The sequence below is a fragment of the Vulpes lagopus genome, chromosome 19 (genome assembly GCF_018345385.1).
Source record: "Vulpes lagopus strain Blue_001 chromosome 19, ASM1834538v1, whole genome shotgun sequence".
Taxonomy (NCBI): domain Eukaryota; kingdom Metazoa; phylum Chordata; class Mammalia; order Carnivora; family Canidae; genus Vulpes; species Vulpes lagopus.
The window spans coordinates 8,884,382-8,898,104 of record NC_054842.1 but is presented as its reverse complement, the minus strand read 5'-3'; the positions used below and the strand labels follow the sequence as shown (position 1 = coordinate 8,898,104).

Genomic DNA, 13,723 nt, shown 5'->3' with positions numbered 1-13,723 from the left:
ATCATTACCAGATATAGTGTTGTAAAGCTTTTGCCCCATGTTTTCTTCTAAGGATTTTGTTGTTTTAGATCTTAAATTTATGTCTTTAATTTATTTTGAGCTATTTTTGTGTATGGTGTTAAGTAAGAACTTAACTTTATTCTTTTGCATGTCGGTATCCAGTTTCCCCAGCATCATTGTCAAAAAGACTGTCATAGGACTGTATATTTTTGGTCCCTACTGATAGTGGTGCAAATTCAAATCCCACACTGTATCAAGGCAGGCCTGGATTCACAAACTGTCAGGGAAGACTGGGTTTTTACCCGTAGTCCAGACTAAGATAGTTTCCTCCTTGTCTTGCATTGCCTACTGACAGATTCTGTTTGCTTCTTCACCCTTTTATCGGCAGCACTTGACAAGTCTCAGATTCATGCAGGGATCTTGGCATAAGCCCACAGTCTTTTCCCCATTACTCTCTTGTAGTTATTAAAGCCTAAGATTCTAGTTTTTACAGAGATTGAAGAATGCTCTTAGGCCAACAGTGGCTTCAGGCTAGTTTACTACTCTTTTTGATCACTATTGATTTTCAGACCCCAGAAATGTTCCTTACTTTTGCAAGTTACCTATACATTTTAAAAGAATTCTGTTCTAATTTACTCAGCATTTCTTGATATTTTAATTTCCAGAAATGAAAATTTTGGTTCATATTTCTATTCATTCTTGCTCAATGGTGAAAACATTTAAAGCTCTCTAGTTTTGTTTTGTTTTCCTGAGAATGGGTCTGGAAAATTTTATGAGATTTTATTAGTGATTATGCACTTATTCATTTCTTTAGGAGAATTTTAATTGCCACTTGATGAGATTTTGTTTGTTTAAATTTTTGTTACTAGTATCTATTTTGCTTGCACTGTGATTTGAGGTAAGCAACCTGAAATATACTCAATTTTTGTAAAGATTTGGTGGATGTTTGGAAAAAGTATGTAATTTTGTTCATATTCTATAAAGATACACCTGATAAAAGTAACATTTTTTCCTATTCCTTAATTTAAATGTTGTTTCAGCCCTCCCACAGAGTCCAGCCTCTTTTATTTCCCATTGGAATTTTAGGGATTGTGATAGAATGTAATATAACTTTGAAACTACTTCTGAAAACTCAGAACTTGTTTCTAAAAAAACTGTTAATTAGCGATCATTTTCTCTGTATACTTAGGTGGTGAAGACATTTTTATGACTGAAGAACAGAAGAAATACTATAATGCAATGAAAAAATTAGGATCCAAAAAACCTCAAAAGCCCATTCCAAGGCCTCTGGTGAGAGCAATTGATTCATTCTAAACACATAGATCCATTAAGTGGTCTTGAGGTCAGATGTCTGCAGTGCTGTTCTCCTTTATTTTTTTTTAAGTTTATAGGCATTATCTAAAAATTCAACAAAGACTCAGATACAGTGGTGTCCAGCTCAAGTCCTTAGGAAAATTGGACATTCAAATTCAATAATAAGAACTTGAGGACAGCCTGCGTGGCTCAGTGGTTTAGTGCTGCCTTCAGCCCAGGGCATGATCCTGGAGACGCAGGATTGAGTCCCACATTAGAGTCCCTGCATGGAGCCTGTTTCTCCCTCTGCCTGTGTCTCTGCCTTTCTCTCTTTCTCTCTCTCTCTCTGTGTGTCTCTCATAAATAAATAAATAAATAAATAAATAAATAAATAAATAAAATCTTAAAAAAAAGGAACTTGAGCAACAACTTTCATTTGATTTTTAGTAAGCACACAATAGGTCCTTAGTGTAACTCATTGCAATGATGTAAACTTAATAGTTTAAATCTTTTTTAAAAATTGAAATTCCAATATAGTTACATACAGAATTATATTAGTTTCAGGTATACAATACAGTGACTCAACACTTCCATACATAACTCAGTGCTCATCACAAGTGCACTCCTTAATCCCCCCGCCCAACTCCCCTCTGGTAACCATCAGTTCTCTATAGTTGAGTCTGTCTCTTGGTTTGCCTCTCTTTCTTTTATCCCCCTTTGTTCATTTGTTTTATTTCTTAAATTCCACATCTGAGTGAAATCATATGGTATTTGTCCTTCTCTGACTTATGTCACCTAGCATTATTCTCTCTAGCACCGCCCATGTCATTGCAAATGGCAAGACTTCATTCTTTTTTATGACTGAATAATATTCCATTGTATATACACCACATCTTCTTTACCCAATTCATCAGTTAATGGACACCTGGACTGTTTCTATAATTTGGCTATTATAGAAAATGCTGCTATAAATATTGGGGTGAATCCCTTTGAATTAGTATTTTTATATTATTTGAGTGAATAGTAGTATGATTGCTGGATCTTAGGGTAGTTCTATTTTTGAGTTTTTGAGGAAACTCCATACTGTTTCCCACCAGTTTATATTCCCACCAACAATGCATTAGGGTTCTTTTTTATCCACATCCAATACCTCTTGTTTTTTATGTTGTTGCTTTTAGCCATTCTGACAGGCGTGAGGTGATATCTCATTATAGTTTTGACTAAAACTTGACCATTTAAAAATGTATTTATAATATATTTTTGCAGCCTTTCCTGGTGTGAAGTCTAGGTCATGCATACTGGCTTCCACTTCACCAGTACTTATGATAAAATTTCTATATTGGGAGTTGACAAAATAAAGAGTCAGATAATAAATATTTCAGGCTTTGCAGTCCACATGATCTCTGCCACACTATTCAGCTCTGCCATGTAACAAAAAAGCAGCCATGGATAGTATAAAACAAATGTGCATGGCTATGTTCTAGTGCAACTTGATTTATAAACACTAAAACTTGGATGTCTTTAATTTTCACATGTCAAAATTTTATTTTTCTTTTGAGTTTTTTCCCCCAAACATTAAAAAACATAAAACCTATCCTGAGTTCGCAGGCTATACAAAAACCAGTAGTGGGCCAGATCTGGCCTAAAGGTTATAGTTTGCTGACCCTTGCTCTCAATGAATCTTGCTTTTTCAGGTACTCCAGGGCTGCTTTGTGCTTGCAGTCTAATTGAGGAGTTGGAATTTGAGCACATCAGATTATAAGCTAATATGCTAAGAATAATTGATAGCTCTCACATGTGAGTTGGAAGGTTTTCAATTCAGGAAAGCGGTATGGAAGAGGGGCTTGATATCCAAAGCATGTAGAGGATTTAGAGATTTTCATTTGAACATGAGACCCAAAATTATCAGGGGTATGTTTAGTTTACTGCTATTCCCATGACTAAGAATAGAGCCTGGCTTAAAGTATATCCTCAGTAACTATTAGTTGAATGAAAGACTATGATTTAGGGTACACACAGAGTCTATTCCATTAGGATTAAATATTTGTATTGCACTAAAAATACCTAGGAATGTTAAGGCAAAGTGTTTAGAATTTATACAATGAAGAATTTTTTACTGAGAGGTTAATGATACAATTATATCTGGAGAGGTTCTTATTTGAACTTGAGCCAACAAAAAAGACAAAAAGAATTTTTATTTACATGTGCATGCTGTGCACCCACTGTCAATACCAGTTGGTCCCAGATTTGAGATTAACTAAAAGAATCATGAGACACAATAGCTTCCCACATATTTACCCATTTCTTTCAAAAAGAATATGAATCGAGCAAGGAAGCACATAGCCAAAGAGAGTTGCAATGACACAGCTGCAGTTCTGAGGCCTCTCCATTGCACTGGGCATGCTAAACTGCAAGTGATGAGCTTCAGATAGGCATGGTCTACTTTACCCAAGGCAAGCTTCCACCTCCATGGTGGCATGTCTCATGGGGCATGCCCCATAAGTCTATGTCTTATGGCATGTTCATCACATGGTTCATTTGGGAATAGGTGTCATGCCATAGACATCCCTGTGTAGCTACAGCTTACCAGTCAGGACTTCACAAGGAGCAATTCCAACAACCAGGTACCATCTCCTCAGTGAATATATCACACTTACCTTAACTTCTGAATTCCAGAAAGAGGTGTTGCATGAGATAAATACATATTTCCAGATGTCCCTGAGTTTCAGTTAAGACTTTTAAATCAGCTGTTAGCCCTTAACTCACAACTTTATCTCCCCACAGACTTTTTTTAATCTCTAAAATCTAAATACCATTTTTGACCTTTGGAACAAATGAATAGCAGTTGTACAGGGAAGGGGGAATCTGGCTGTTTTAATCTAAGCAGTGATGCATTTTAATTAAACAGTAGAAGAAAAAAAAAACAGTAGAAGAAGGGATTTGGGATAATTTTTGATTCTTTATGAACCATCCACACAGAGTGGCGTTATTACTGGTTTAAAAATGATACTGAGATGTAGAATCATTCCAAAGTGATATCAAATGCTTTTTGATATCATTAGGTAACTTATATTCTTGATCTCTTGTCTAAATATTAAACATTAGGCCTAGACCTACCCTGCCTCACTGTTATTCTTTTTTTTTTTTTTAAGATTTTATTTATTTTTTCATGAGAGACATAGACAGAGAGGCAGAGACATAGGCAGAAGGAGAAGCAGACTCACTGTGGGGAGCCGGATGCAAGACTTGATCCCAGGACCCCCAGATCATGAATTGAGCCAGAGGCAGATGCTCAACCACTAAGCCACCCAGGCACCTCACCCTCGCTGTTATTCTTACCATTCACCGTGATTCCCTGGAGAGCACCTTTTCACCAAGTCCTTTCTGACTTCCCAGATGATTTCTCACACAGCAAATGCAATGGACTTTCAAGTTTCTTCTCCAGACTCTTTGATAAAAGCTTGAATGATTCTCGGATAAAATTTGAAAGACACCAACTTGAATGTAGTATCCCTCCAGTGCTGTCCCTACCCTCTCAGTTCTCATCACTCTTGCTCTCCCTGACTGATATCGTCCACTCTCATAGTTTTAATTCATATCAGTAATGATGCCATTGAATTCCACATCTGGATTCCAGCTCTGTACCTGAGTTCCAAACCCATACTTTTACCTGCCCAGGGCCCTCAGATGCCCCACTATGCCCTTAAACTCAGGACTGATCTTATCCTTTCCCTCCAAAATGCCTTATTCTCTGTTCTCTGGTGATTGAATGTGTCTACCAATCAGAAATGATAGCCTCAGCCTATCATTTTCCCATAGCCACCTCCATTCAAACACCTTCTGACTCCTGCATCTACTTCCATATTAGCTCTTAAAACCTAAATGCTTACATCTCTCTCCACTGTTAGCATCACAAACCACATCATCTTTTGCCTGATTACCATAACAGATACCTAGAGTTCTAAAAATTATTCTCAGGAGTTTATGAGTTTTCTAAATAAGTTAGTGGATGTATATTTGGATCACATGATAATATAATATAAAATACCTAATATGTACATATATTGTAAAACAATTTATAGTTTGTTTGGCATCGGATCCCACACCCAACTCCAAGCCCTGCTGCTGTTTCTACCCCAAAGCTCATCCCAAAGCTGCCTTATCCCCCAACAGAGGTGTCAGAAATTTACCCAACACATCTCCACAACTGAAAACTCACTATCTCTAAAGGCATCATTTCCTCTTCAGACAGTTCTGCTTATTAGAAAATTAGTTGGGATGTGGAGTTCAGATCTGTCTCCCAGTGGCTTCTAACCAGTAGTCCCACTTCTTCATTTTGGGCCCAAATAAGAGAATAGTGTCTAGAACAATGGTTCTCAAACGTTACAGCACATAATAAACAGCTGGGGAATTCTTTTTTAAGATTGTATTTATTTATTCATGAGAGACACAGAGAGAGAGGCAGAGATACAGTCAGAAGGAGAAGCAAGTTCCCCACAGGGAGCCTGATGCGGGAGTTGAGCCCAGAACCCCGGGGGTCATGACCTGAGCCAAAGGCAGATGCTCAACCACTGAGCCACCCAGGTGCCCCAGACACTAACCTCTTCTTGTTTGGAGGTCCCTGGGGTGGCATCAAGGCAGCAGTGATCTACTGTTGAAAGATTACTTAGAAAAAAACCATGCTGTTTAAGCTTTTACTTCTTTCTTACTGGGGAGAGGAGAGACATGTTAGCAAAAGAAAGGGAAGGCCAAGGTGGAAGAACTTAGTTACTTTAAATTAGTCTCTTAATTCTAATAAACTGTATCCCAGTGTTTTGTGAAAAATGTGCAAATTACATTGCCAATCCAATCTGAAAAGAAGAACTATAAAGAATGGTAGAAATGCCAGTTTACTGGAGATGCATAAGTCCTGTCCCTGTTTTAAAAAGTGGAAGGGGAATTTTTCATAATCAATACCAGTGACTCGATGTTGAATTTTTAAAAGGTGTATAAACTATTTTCTAATATACGAGGCCCATAGACTTTTTTTGTGGACTTTTGGGTCATACCCATGATGCAGCCACTGCCAGAGTGGTCTTGGTATGTTGACCTTGAGCATGAAGGCCCCAGGAGTGGCACCTGAATCTTTTTCAGTTGCTCCAGGTCTTTATAGAGTTTGTTTTCCAGACCATTAGCCAGAACCTGCATGTAATTTCCATATTTCATGTCACTCTGTCTGTTCCAGAAGCAGTCTGTAATCTTGTATTGGCTTGGATTCTGCATGATGGTAGTCACAAGCTACACTTCATCCTGAGTGACTCTCTTTGTGAATCAATGTTTATGTTCCTTAACCCCACATGAGAATATCTTTGTCCTACAGCCTTACTGGCAATGATGGCAAAGGCTATTTTCAGCAGTCCAACAAATGTTGCTGTTGAGTATATAGATCAGAGAAATGCTGTTCATGTTGAATACCTGGTCTTCACTAAAATTTCAACAACCATTTTTAGAATATTTTTTATATGCCAAGTATTGGGAATGTGACTATGAATAAACTGTTGGTTAGAGGAGACACATCTATAAAGGAATAATTCCTAATTAAGTTGTACTTGCTATGAGCGGGGTGTGTTCAGAATGATGAGAGATCTCTGAGTGGGGAATTTACTAACCTAAAAAAGACATAGCACAAGTTGAATACTAAAGAATGAGTGGGAATTAGCTCCTTGGGGAAGTAAGATATTCCAAGCAGAGAAATCTGTTTCAGCAGTGGTACAGAGCACAAGGTAGTGTGTTTAGTGGGAGAATAGAACTCAAAGTGCAAAGTGAGAATGGGCAGGAGATGCAGGTTGAGGCCACATTCAGAGAAGGATTTTTGCCAAGTTGATAAACTTGAACTTTATTATAGAAGCAAAAGAGAAGTACTGAGTCATTTTGGTTGCTGGAGTAAAATTGTAAGATTTGTAAATTAGGTGAGCCCTGTTGATAATGATGTAAGTCAAAATAGGAACCCAGGAACCTGGCTTAGATCAGTGATAGAATCACTGGCTTAGTCACTGATAGAATCCAAACCTAATACCTACAATATTAGTGTCTGAGTCTGTGTTTGAGAATAGTTTTCCACTAAGTAAAGAGAAATCCTAGGTTACACAGCTGTTAGATTACAGAAAATATAGTGAGACAAGTGAGTAATTTAGATGCACTTTGTAGATTAGGTGTGCAAACTTGAGCTAGAACCTGTACCAGAACAATTAGCATGTACTTACTTTGTGAGCAGTAGGGCCATCTATGTACCAATCAATATGCAAGCTCACCATCAGTAATAAAATGAAATAATCAACTTTTCTATTTTTGTTTTTAGTAATCATTGCATTACAATCCCATTTATCTAGCCTTATTTTCAAGTGAACAAGATTTAGAAAATTGGCATTCAAGAACTGCTTGAATACAGAGATTTAATTACATATAAGGTCTGATTATTCTGAATTAACAAAAGGAGGCTTAAGGATGTTAATTCCATTTTCTCCAACATAATTATGTGAGTAGGTATTCTTTGCATTAATATTACTGAAGCCTAAATAAAGAAACATGAAATATAGAAACCAAAGGTCATCTTTTTATTATTAAATCCAACATGAGCTGTTTTATTTCAGCAAAACAACATCATATATCACATCAAAGTTATGTCATTTCCAAACATTTTTTGTTTTAAAATGGAATTAAAGCTATAAGCCTGCAACTTAAAAACAGTCATGTAATTACATTTAAATGAAAATGTAAGTGCAAGAATTTGTTTCAAAAGGGTGTACATTTTTCAAGAAAACTCTTCAATTGTAAAAAAAGGACAAATTCTGTTGTATGTGCCTTTTTTAATTTATGTGATTTCATTCTTCCAATGCAAAATGGTCTAAGGTTCCTTTTTTTTCCCCTCACAGAATAAATGCCAGGGTCTCATGTATGACCTAGTCACAAACCAAGTCTTTGACGTCATTATCATCATCCTCATTTTCCTCAACATGCTTAGCATGATGGCTGAATCAGAAAACCAGCTTGATACCACAAAATTCATCCTTGATCGTCTCAACCTGGCCTTTGTGGTCATCTTTACAATTGAGTGTCTCATCAAAATCTTTGCTTTGAGGCAATACTACTTCACCATTGGCTGGAATTTATTTGATTGTGTGATCGTGGTTCTTTCTATTGTTAGTAAGTATTATCAGAAGCCAGGGGAGCTTTAATCTGAGAGCTAGAAGTAAATCTTATCATTTGGAAGTATGTCCAAACTATCCACAAAGGAACAAATTAGGCTTACTGTGGTTTCTAAAAAAATAGACAGGTATACTGATGCCATTCTGTACTGGGAAGTTGCTAGGAGATACAGAGCAATTTTCATTCCCTTGACTGTTTACATAACTGAAGCAGAGAGTTAAAGAATTGTGTGGATCCATTTATTCAGTGGAGATAGACAAAATTAAGATGACCTTAAAGTATTTGTGGGGATTCTTGGGTATATCCAGGCAACTGAGTCAAAATTCTACCTTTCATGTTGAACTATAAACTCTCATGAGCATCTTTTAGTTTTAAGGATTTGGTACTTAGTTGCCACGGTTTTCCTTAGTTCAAAATCCATGTGGATATCATATCACAATTAGTGTGCCCCTGTGACATTGCTAGGCCTTCTCTCACCTCCTATACAGGATTTCCATGGCCCAGGCTAGATTGGGCTTCCAAGAATATGTCATGAAGACAAGAAGTGCTTTCTCTTTATGCTGTATCCCATGTTAACTTAAACCACAGCATGAACTATGCTTGTCTCAACTGTTGGATCCCATTCACCAACCAGTCTTATTCTATAATCAGTATATTTTTCTTAACATAGGCAGGATTAACTATAAGATTTATGAAAAAAGAATAAAGGAAAAAAGGGTTGTTGACATATATCTTTTTATAATACATATACACATCAACTTTAAAATTAGATTCTTCATAGCTACCCATAAGAGTTTACTCTCTGGGTTTTTGCAGTTTGCTTTTAAATACACTGATAATTTGACTTTTTATAATTGTGTGCAACCACCCAGGGGCTATTCTCATAGTTCAAAAAGCAAGGAAGACAATGAAAACTGGTTTCACAGTGGAAGCTTTTATACTATTTCAGAAAGAATGTGTTAAACAGATATGTGAGATCAAAATATTTTGGTTCCTATCACTACAGCAGCAATGCAGATATTTCCAAGAACAAGAAAATGGTACAGTTCATAGTCTGTTCTGGTTTCTAAGCCATGAAGTTTATGTAGATAAAGTTTAGCAATAGATCCTTCCACATGCCTCCAGGGAAATAGACCAGTAATCTTTATCACTTAATTCCAATCCCAAGTCCTGATGAAACTGAGAGCAACAATAAGGTCAGAAAATGATGGTAGAATGACTCTAACACAGCCCTTTGAGAACTTGAGGAGACCCTTCCTCCACTATGCAGAGAGCAGCTCATTTATTCCACTACTTACTGAACTCCTTCTAGGCAGTGCCAGCCATCATGCAGATTGTGGAAATATCTCTTACTTCTGTCATTTGAACAACTGCTAGGCAATTGCAGTTACACAGCAGAGCACTGCGTAACATTTTGCTCCAGTGGATGAGAACATCCACACTTTGAGCCAAATTCTACTCACCAATGTGGATAGCATTTTATATGGCTTTGCCAGTAGATCTGCCACCCAACACTAAACCCCTACACTTTCCCAAGCTCTTTCTTAAGCTTTCAGAGAAATACAAAATGAGTATGAGTTGAAGTGAATCTCTCTGTAGGAGTTAGCCATGCAGTTTAAGTATTAAGACTTACTCTACCTTAAAGGGTCAAAAAAAAAAAAAAACATAGAGAAATTAACTGCACACCAAAACTCATGGTATACAGAAGAACTGAGTTCAGATAAAGGACAGATTACTGTAAACTCCATTAGTCAAAGAAATATTTGTAAAGGAGGTGGCCATAAAGGGTGGACCTCCTCTAGTCGTTACGAAGTTGGAACTTAATCAATTCCACATCTCACTAGCATTGGTTGCATAATTAACATATGCATTCAGCTTTTTTGGCACAATTGGGCAGTTGGTAAAATATATTATGCACAAGTTCTCTTTAGTCATTAGGGGATAGCAGATAATTTTGGCTGACAATTACCCCTAATTTCTTTGAGGAACCCCCAGAACAAGAGCAAGGCCATGTCTACACAAGACAAGCATGTTCCAGCCATTCTATAATATTCAGGTCAAAATGTGAGTTGTTTCAAATCTTGTATCACTTCCTTGCTGAACAGCCAATAATAGAACAGGATAACATTTAGGTCAAATATTCAACTGTTTGCAAAAACCTCTGCTCAAGATGCTATTTTGGGGAGTGTCTATAACAATAGAAAGTATCTCCAATTTAGTCCCTTAAGCTTTTTGAGTGGACCTCAAGAGTCCTTCCTTGGGATGAGCATATGGTCAAATATGACAGCTCCATGGCAGCTCCACCCAGGTCACAACACTGCCATCTTCCTCCAGCCCTATCCTGTTGTCTCTTATAGTAGGTTGTGTTCAAATTCTCTATACAAATAAGAACCTGCCTTTTTAAGGCAGGACTTTGTTAGAAGTTCTACAGTTTCCACTGACAGCTCAGGGTCAAGCCAACCATCAGTATCAGAAATTTCTCCTTACTCTAATCTGTAGGACTCCATCCTTAATTTATCTGTTTTCCATTCTATATATCCAATAAATATGGGAAACTATTATATTTGTTATTCCATGAGTGACTTTCAATACCCAACATAGATAATGTATTTCAAATGTATGAGATACGTCATAAAATAGCTTTTCATAAACTGTATTCTCTTCCCTTTCCTTGGGTGTCTTCAATATTATAGACATCTTATTTCATCTAAAGTCCCATTAAAGTTGTACAGTGCTTGAAAATTACTTTCCAGGTTAAGGTACAGATAGATATTTTCGCTGATATTGGTAAAGGAGGTTCTTAGTTTATGCAGTATATGAATTACGAAAAGTACTGATAAAAGTTGGTCCAGTTAGATTCCAAGGCAGGAGAGACAAGCTGCCTCTGGAAGCAGGGTACCTGCTGGAAATTAATCACCCTATCTCCTTCTCCTAAGGTACAATGGTTTCTGCCTTGGAGAACCAGGAGCATATTCCTTTCCCTCCAACACTCTTCAGGATTGTCCGGTTGGCTCGCATTGGTCGAATCCTGAGACTTGTTCGGGCAGCACGAGGAATAAGGACTCTCCTTTTTGCTCTGATGATGTCCCTTCCCTCTCTATTCAACATCGGTCTTCTACTTTTTCTGGTTATGTTTATTTATGCCATTTTTGGTATGAGCTGCTTTTGCAAAGTGAATGAGGAGTTTGGAATTGATGACATATTCAACTTCAAAACTTTTGTTGGCAGCATACTCTGTCTCTTCCAGATCACCACCTCAGCAGGCTGGGATGCCCTCCTTAGGCCCATGCTGCAATCAAAGGATTCATGCAACCCCAATTTAGACAGCCGCCACCTCCCTGCCATAGCCATCACCTACTTCGTCAGTTACATCATCATCTCCTTTCTCATTGTTGTCAACATGTACATTGCTGTGATTTTAGAGAACTTCAACACAGCCACAGAAGAAAGTGAGGATCCTTTGGGTGAAGATGACTTTGAGATATTCTATGAAGTCTGGGAAAAGTTTGACCCAGAAGCAACACAGTTCATCAAATATTCTGCCCTTTCTGACTTTGCTGATGCCCTTCCTGAACCTTTGCGTGTGGCAAAGCCAAATAAATTTCAATTTCTCATGATGGACTTGCCCATGGTGAGTGGAGATCGTCTTCACTGCTTGGATATTCTCTTCGCATTCACCACAAGGGTACTCGGTGACTCCAGTGGCCTGGACAACATGAAGGTCATGATGGAGGAGAAGTTCATGGAAGCCAACCCTTCCAAGAAGTTATATGAACCCATAGTCACCACCACCAAGAGGAAGGAAGAGGAAAGGTGTGCTGCTATTATTCAAAAGGCCTTTCGAAAATATAAGGTGAAGATGTCCACGTATGCCTTGGAAGATAGGCCTGGTTCACCACTCCACACACTCTGCAATGGAGACCTTTCTGGCTCTGGGGTGGCCGAGGGCAAGGTCCACTATGACTGAGACCCTACTTCCACTTTTTACCTCAGAGCCTCACAATCTGGCCTCTGGTGTCTGAGCTCCAGGTCCATAGCTCAGTTTGTGAACAAGCAGTTGACTCTCTGAACTAGCCATTATATTTTTCTGCCTAAAAGAAGTGATATTTCAATGTTTATTTCAAATGATTCTTACAGGGATAGAAGATAAGTCTGCCTGACTATGAACCACTGGTACTGTTTTAGCAAGAAAGAAAACGAAGGGCTGTAGAGGACACATCGATGTTAGGACTGAAACATAAATCAAATAATGTAAAAAAAAAAAAAAGAAACAAAAACATGTTAAAAATTTAGAAGATGTTTTTCTATATTGTTTCTAGGCACACTGTTCAATACTTTTGTTCCATGTTTTCCCCAATGCAAATATGTTGCTTAAACACATAAAACTCTTTTGCATGCTGAGTAAAAATTCAAAAACTGCTAATAAATAAATAGCTTATTGCAGATATTTTTTACCAACATTAGTATTTGGGGTTTATTTCTAATGAAAAAGCATGATCTTGACTTGTCAGTTACCACCCTGTCTTTCACAATCTCTGTTCTGCACATTTGGAAAAAAATAAATAAATGAGACTTTCAATTTGCATTTCTTTCAGGTGGTACACTAAAAAATCTCATTTGGTGGCTAAGTAGCCGCTCAAAAGTGGTGCTTTGCTTGGAATTAAGATGGGAGCCAGTCATATGCTGATAAGTGTATAACAATTGGATCTTTAGGGAAAAAAAAAAGAACCCTGATTTGTAACATGTACTGATTTCTGTGGTGAATACTCCCATCAGGACTGTAGGCTACCAACCTGATACTCCTGAATGTGGAGTTGGGAAGAGATGCCCAATCAATTCTTGTGAGCTGGCCCTACCTGGCTCCAGCACACCGCTGGCTGGAGCCAATAAGAAAGACTCACTTAAAATATCTGTGGTGGGGATCCCTGGGTGACACAGCGGTTTAGTGCCTGACCGGCCTGTCTATTCCTCTTCCCTTCCCTGCATGCCCCCCCCCCCGGGTGTAAATAGATTGTTATAATTTTTTTCTTAAAGAAAACGTCGATTCACACCATCCAACCTGGCCCATCCCCCTTCTACAGCTGTGTCCCCCCTCCTGGAGACCCGGGATGGAATCCCACGTGGGGCTCCCGGTGCATGGAGCCTGCTTCTCCCTCTGCCTGTGTCTCTGCCTCTCTCTCTCTCTTTGTGTGTGACTATCATAAAAAATAAATAAATAAATAAAATAAAATATCTGTGGTGGCTG

The 13,723-nt window shown here is 38.0% G+C and overlaps 1 protein-coding gene across 1 annotated transcript in view; it reads left to right on the top strand.

Moving 5' to 3' along the window:
- SCN11A (sodium voltage-gated channel alpha subunit 11) overlaps nt 1-12,925 on the top strand; it is an 80,445-nt gene extending 67,520 nt beyond the window's left edge. Inside the window, exons 24-26 of the mRNA XM_041734234.1 lie at nt 1,190-1,290; nt 8,205-8,475; nt 11,415-12,925. Coding sequence (XP_041590168.1) covers nt 1,190-1,290; nt 8,205-8,475; nt 11,415-12,445 — 1,403 coding nt within the window. The 3' untranslated portion in view covers nt 12,446-12,925. The remainder of the gene's footprint in view (nt 1-1,189; nt 1,291-8,204; nt 8,476-11,414) is intronic.
- Nucleotides 12,926-13,723: the final 798 nt, after the last annotated feature.